This window comes from Lynx rufus, unplaced genomic scaffold (genome assembly GCF_022079265.1).
Source record: "Lynx rufus isolate CCGP_SWC_20201006 ecotype Redwood Valley unplaced genomic scaffold, mLynRuf1.p SCAF_14, whole genome shotgun sequence".
Lineage (NCBI taxonomy): Eukaryota > Metazoa > Chordata > Mammalia > Carnivora > Felidae > Lynx > Lynx rufus.
In genome coordinates, this window is record NW_025814828.1 from 50351023 (window position 1) to 50357563 (window position 6541).

Genomic DNA, 6541 nt, shown 5'->3' on the forward strand with positions numbered 1-6541 from the left:
TTCCTGGGTTTCTAAATTAGAAACCTCCCAAGTTAAAGTATAGGGTATATGGGGGTTGCTCGCAATACTTATCAGTCCGTAGGAGGTGAGAAGGAGCACGCTAATGTGTGTTCCTCCGATCATTGTGGGTCAGGAGCTGCTGCAACAGTCTTGGTATGGGACACCCAGGCCTTTGGTCTCAGCCGGTTTTCGGGGTCAGGTTTTCGACGCAGAGTCAATTTTAAAGGATGGGTCTTACTCTGGTCAACTGTCCAGGCGGTGTTGGCTTCCGGCACGAAGTCTTCTCGAACCGCAAAGGGATCAGCTGGTCGGGCGTGGGCGTAATGGATCCAGGTGGCAATCCCGTCGACTTTGAGAGCAGTGGGTGTGGTTAGGATCACAATGTAGGGTCCCTTCCACCGTGGTTGGAAGGTCTTTTGCTTGTGTCTCCGCACGTATACCCAATCTCCGGGTCGGTAGTGATGCGGCTCAGGAGGGGGCCCGCTCTCATAAATGGCTCTCAATCTGGGCCAAACTTCCTGGTGTGTGTGCTGGAGTTCCCTCAGGGAAATAAGAAGTTTATGATCATCAAATTCAGTTAACACATTAGACTGTAGGTTGGGAATTATAGGGGGGGGCACTCCATACATGATTTCAAAGGGGGTTAATCCCAGTTTGTAAGGGGAGTTCCGCACCCTGAACAGAGCGTAGGGGAGTAAGACTACCCAGTTAGTGCCAGTCTCCATGGTCAATTTGGTTAGGGTCTCTTTTAGGGTTCTATTCATTCTTTCTACCTGTCTTGAGCTTTGGGGTCTATATGCACAATGTAGTTTCCAATCGGCCCCAATAAACTGCGCTATCCCTTGTATTACCTTTGAAACGAATGCTGGTCCATTGTCTGATCCTATTAGGGTAGGGAATCCGTACCTGGGCATGATGTCTTCCAACATTTTCTTTGCTACTACCTGCGCAGTCTCATGCTTGGTGGGGAAGGCCTCTGTCCATCCTGAAAAGGTATCTATAAACACTAACAAATATTTGTACCCATATTTTCCAGGCTTTACCTCGGTGAAGTCTACTTCCCAATAGGCTCCCGGCCTGGTTCCGCGGGTTCTGGAGCCAGGGTTTTTCCCGTGGTTGGTGGCGTTAGTTAATTGGCAAGCTTTACAGCTAGTAACTATCTGTTCAATTTTTGTCCTAGAGTCTTTAATGGTGACCCTAGCATGTCTTATTAAGTCTTGCATTTTTCTTGTGCCCATATGAGTGGCTCGGTGCATCTTGGATAAGACTTTATTTCCCATTTCTTCTGGGAGGATTATGCTACAGTCTGCTGCTCTCTACCATCCATTAAGGCACTGAGTCATAGGCAATTTTTGGATCCAGTTTAGGTCTTCTTTAGTGTAGGTGGGACTTTCTGGTAAACTAGCTGAACCGGGGTCTGGTAGGGTGGTCATTAAAGCACAGTCCACCTGTAAGGCCACCTCTCGGGCCACCTGGTCAGCCAAATTATTTCCTCTGGCCACCGGTGTGACCGGTTTTTGGTGGCCTGGGCAATGTATGATGGCTAGTCGTTTAGGCAGCCAGAGTGCCTTTAAAAGAGCCAATATTTCTTCTTTGTTTTTGATAGTTTTCCCCTCTGCAGTTAACAGTCCCCTCTCTCTGTATATAGCTCCATGTATGTGGGCCGTAGCAAAAGCATATCTGCTATCGGTATACACGTTTAGTCTCTTGTCTTTTCCCAAAGTCAGTGCCTTGGTTAAGGCCACAAGTTCAGCCCGTTGGGCAGAGGTGCCAGCTGGCAAAGGTTCTGCCCAAACAGTCTCAGTTTCAGTTGTGACTGCTGCCCCCGCATACCTTTGACCCTGATGTACAAAGCTGCTGCCGTCAGTGAACCAGGTAACTTCGGCATCTGGTAGTGGGCGATCCTGTAAATCTTCCCGAACTCCATGAACCTGTGCCAATATCTCAGCGCAGTCATGGAGGGGGGTATCCAAGTCCGGGTCTGGTAACAGGGAGGCAGGGTTTAGTGTTCGGGGGGGAGCATAAATGATTCTGAGGGGATTTAATAATAGTCCCTGGTAGTGAACCAGTCGGGCGTTACTTATCCATCGGTCAGGAGGTTGCTTGAGGACTCCCTCGATGGCATGAGGGGTTGTAACATGTAACTCTTGTCCCATAGTTAATTTATCAGCATCCTTTACCATTAGAGCTGTAGCAGCGATCATATGGAGGCAAGGGGGCCAGCCAGCCGCTACTGGGTCCAGTCTTTTTGAAAGATAGGCAACGGGCCTGGGCCATGGGCCAAGGAGTTTCGTCAGCACTGCTTTGGCTACCCCTTTGTTTTCATCTACGAAGAGATGAAAGGGTTTGGAGACATCGGGGAGCCCTAAGGCTGGTGCCGACAACAGGGCGAGTTTAATTTGCTGGAAAGCCTGCTCAGTTTCCTCTGTCCATTCAAAGGGCACCTGTTCTCGGGTGACGAGGTAAAGAGGCTTAGCCATTTCGGCGAACCGAGGTATCCACAAGCGGCAGAACCCAGCCGATCCCAGGAATTCTCTTACCTGCCTTCGCATTGTGGGTCAGGGGATGCGGAGGACAGTTTCCTTCTGTGCATCAGTGAGCCATCGTTGGCCTTCTCTTAACAGATACCCCAAGTAGGTTACCTCGGATCTGCAAATTTGGGCTTTCTTTGCTGAAGCCCGGTACCCCAGGGCACCAAGTGTCCGGAGGAGGTTTTTGGTGCTTTGCAAACAAGCTTCAGCAGTCTCAGCGGCGATTAAAAGATCGTCAACGTACTGCAAGAGAGTCACTTCGGGGTTTTGATTCCGGTACTCACCCAGATCCTCGTGAAGTGCCTCATCGAACAAGGTGGGTGAGTTTTTAAATCCTTGGGGGAGCCGGGTCCAGGTGAGTTGCCCATTTATGCCTCTCTCAGGGTCGGACCACTCGAAGGCGAAGAGCTCTTGGCTTTTGGGGGCCAGAGGCAGGCTGAAAAAAGCATCTTTTAAATCAAGGACAGTATACCATTGTCTTCCTGGGCTGAGGGCATTTAGGAGGGTATAGGGGTTGGGTACTGTTGGGTGTATGTCCATGACTCGGCAGTTAACTTCTCTCAGATCTTGTACCGGACGGTAGTCCGCACTGTTAGGTTTTCATACAGGCAGCAGGGGGGTGTTCCAGGCTGAATGGCAGGGACGCAAGATGCCTAAGTCTAGGAGGCAATGGATATGTGGCGTGATGCCATTTCTGGCCTCCATTGACATCGGGTATTGTCGGACCCGAACTGGATCTGCCCCTGGTTTCAGCTCTATGAATAGAGCTGGGCGATGTTTAGCCAACCCCACACCCCCGGTTTCAGCCCATGCTTCTGGAAACTGCTGGAGCCAGGGCTCTATGTTTTGACTTTGTGAGGGTGGCCCCTGATGGAGTCGATATTCGTCTTCTAATCTTAGAGTAAGTATGGTAATGGGTTGGTTGTGAGGGCCAGTCACTTGGGGGCCCCCTGGCGTAAAATGAATCTGGGCCCCCATTTTAGTGAGTAAGTCTCTGCCTAATAAGGGGCAGGGGCTGTCGGGGATGACTAGGAAGGAATGGGTGACCTTTCCATTTCCTAGGTCCACAGTCCTCTGGGTGGTCCAGGGATATTTTTTTATCCCGGTAGCCCCTTGGACCCAGGAAGATTTTTCAGAAATTTTTCCATGGGGTCTGATCAAGACCGAATGTTGTGCCCCTGTGTCGACTAGGAATTGAACTGGGTTCCCCTCCACTTGTAGCGTTACCCTCGGTTCGGGGAGGGGATCCGAACCCCGTCTCCCCTATTCTGCATCTTGAGTGAAGAGGGCGGGTGTGGTTTTTGGCTGCCACGGTTTTTGATCATGACGTGGCTTTTTCTTTTTAGGGCATTCTTGGGCCCAATGGCCTTTTTCTTTGCAATAGGCACATTGGTCCTTATCTAGGGACTTTTGTTTATCCAGGGGCTTTTGGACAACAGCGGCCAGGACTTTGGTCATTTCCTCGGTGGCTTTAAGTTGCCTGTCCTCTGGAGTCTCTCTATTATTATAGACACGTTGGGCAATGCGGAGTAAGTCCTGAATCTGTTTTCCCTCTAGGTCCTCTAGTTTCTGGAGTTTCTTTTTAATATCAGTGGCTGCCTGATTTACAAAGGCCATTACAACAGCAGCTTGATTTTCGGGGGCCTCAGGGTTCATGGGGGTATACTGTCTGAAGGTTTCCATTAATCTTTCTTTTTTTTTTTTTAATTTTTTTTTTCAACGTTTATTTTCCATTTTTGGGACAGAGAGAGACAGAGCATGAACGGGGGAGGGCAGAGAGAGAGGGAGACACAGAATCGGAAACAGGCTCCAGGCTCCGAGCCATCAGCCCAGAGCCTGACGCGGGGCTCGAACTCCCAGACCGCGAGATCGTGACCTGGTTGAAGTCGGACGCTCAACCGACTGCGCCACCCAGGCGCCCCTCCATTAATCTTTCTAAATAAGCAGCAGGGCTCTCTGTCTTACCTTGTATTACTGAATACACTTTTGCCAAATTAGTGGGCTTGCGTGCAGCAGCCCGGAGACCCGCCATTAGAGTCTGGCGATAAATGCGCAGCCGTCCCCTACCTTCTGCCGTGTTGTAGTCCCAGCCATCCTGTGGGGGTCGGGTCAAGGGAAAAGCTGCATTAATGAGATCAAGGTTAGCAGTGGGTTGGCCGTCATCTCCAGGAACCAGCTTTCTTGCTTCCAGTTGAATTCTTTCTCGCTCCTCGGTGGTGAACAGGATTCGGAGGAGCTGCTGACAATCATCCCAGGTGGGTTGGTGGGTAAACATAACACTGTCTAAGAGACTTATTAAATCTTTAGGGTTGTCAGAAAATCGGGCATTCTGGGTTTTCCAGTTATATAGGTCACTGGTAGAGAAGGGCCAGTATTGAAGTCGGGGGTTCCCCGTACCATTGGGAGGCCCTATTTCCCGTAAGGGTAAAGCTACGGTGGAGTCAGGAAGGCGGAGTCCTGGCTCATGAGGGGCCCGCCTACGGGTGCGTCCAGCTGGCCTTTGGACTTCGCCCCCACTAGGCATGGGCGCGGGTTGAGCCTCCCTATTCTCTAGTTCTCCTATGGGCTGGGCTACGGGAGGCTCTGCCGGTGCAGCAGGGATAGGGGCAGCTTGCGGAATGAGAGGAGGAACCTGGTAAGGGGGAGGGTCAAGGGAAAGTAAATCTTGGCTGTCGGGGAGAACAGGGGGTGCAGTTGGAGTTGGCGGCTTGGGTGGGTTGATAGGTTTAGCCGCTAGAATTTTGCATGGCCCTGTTGTTAAGAAAGAGGCCATCCAGGGAGGTGGGTTTTCTACTAAATCTTGCCACACCAGAATATAGGGAATCTGATCCGAGTGACCTTCTTTCCCTGGTAGGAAAATTATTGATTTTACTTTAAGGACCACGGGGAGGCAGAAGGTTCCCTCTGTAGGCCAATTGACCCCAAAGGTGGGCCATTCAGAGCGGCAATAGGTGATCAACTTCCTTTTGCGAATGTCTAGGCTTAAGTTGTGTCCCCTAGCTTTTACATCCCTGAAGTTGGCGAGAAGGAGGGAGAGAGGGGTGCTCTGCGTTTGGCCCATGTTATGATTCTGAGGAAGAGGAGAAGAGAAGGGGGCGCGGGCAGCACGGACGTGGGGGAAGGGGCGCCGCTGGCCAGGGGGCGGGAGGGAAAGCCGTAGGGAGCTGAGGAAGGAGGAGAGAGGAACAAAGGATGGAATAATTAATTCTGATCAGCCGATAAAACACTTAATTCCAATAAAACATCCGACCCATGAAAGAAAAACAAGAACTAACAAGAATCTTTCGCAGCGGTTCCAACTTTCTGGTGCCGTCTCGGCCAGCCCAACAGAGAGGGTTGTGGCTAGGACGGCGGTAATTACAAGGGCCCAGGGGTGACGATACATTTAGACTGACATAGAAGCACTCGCGTACTCTCCCGTCTGCGTCCCTCTCGGGAACTTAGGTGCCTCTTAGCATGGGCGGGCAGGTATAATCCCCCTGCTTGGATCAAAATAAATTTTGACCGCCTTAAGCCGTATGAAGATCACCGCGGAAGTCGGGTTAGAGCCCACTCGAATCCCGTAGCTTATGCCGTGGGACTACACATAGGGTAAGTCAGGCGCGTGCCCCTGACTCCCAACAATCATTCCAGTCAGTTTAACAGACAGACACACAGACACACATCACATCAAAATACGGGTAACAATTGGCATGACTAGATGGTTTTTCTTTTAGACGCGTAGAGATATTTCTTAGCACTCTGGTAGTTCATAAAGAAAATGAAAGTATTTAGTTCGCAGGCGCGTTGGGCGTAAGCAGCCCACAGAAAAGAATCCTGATGGGCCAAAAAGGTCCCCCGATGGACCAAGAAGGTCCCCAGATGGGCCAAGAAGGCCCCAGACGGGCCAAGAAGGCCCCCAGACGGGCCAAGAAGGCCCCCAGATGGGCCAAGAAGGCCCCCAGATGTCAGTGGACGTCTCCAACTGACCCCGGCTGGGTGCCCTATAGCGCGTCCGCCAGGGTCACACC

At 51.1% G+C, this 6541-nt stretch overlaps 1 protein-coding gene across 1 annotated transcript; it reads right to left on the bottom strand.

The window, feature by feature from the left end:
* Positions 1-897: 897 nt before the first annotated feature.
* On the bottom strand, positions 898-5672 carry LOC124509268 (uncharacterized). The gene is given in 3 exon segments (XM_047075798.1): positions 898-985; positions 1834-4207; positions 4452-5672. Coding segments are annotated over 3 exon segments (3546 nt in total). The 5' UTR covers positions 5593-5672; the 3' UTR covers positions 898-954.
* Positions 5673-6541: the final 869 nt, after the last annotated feature.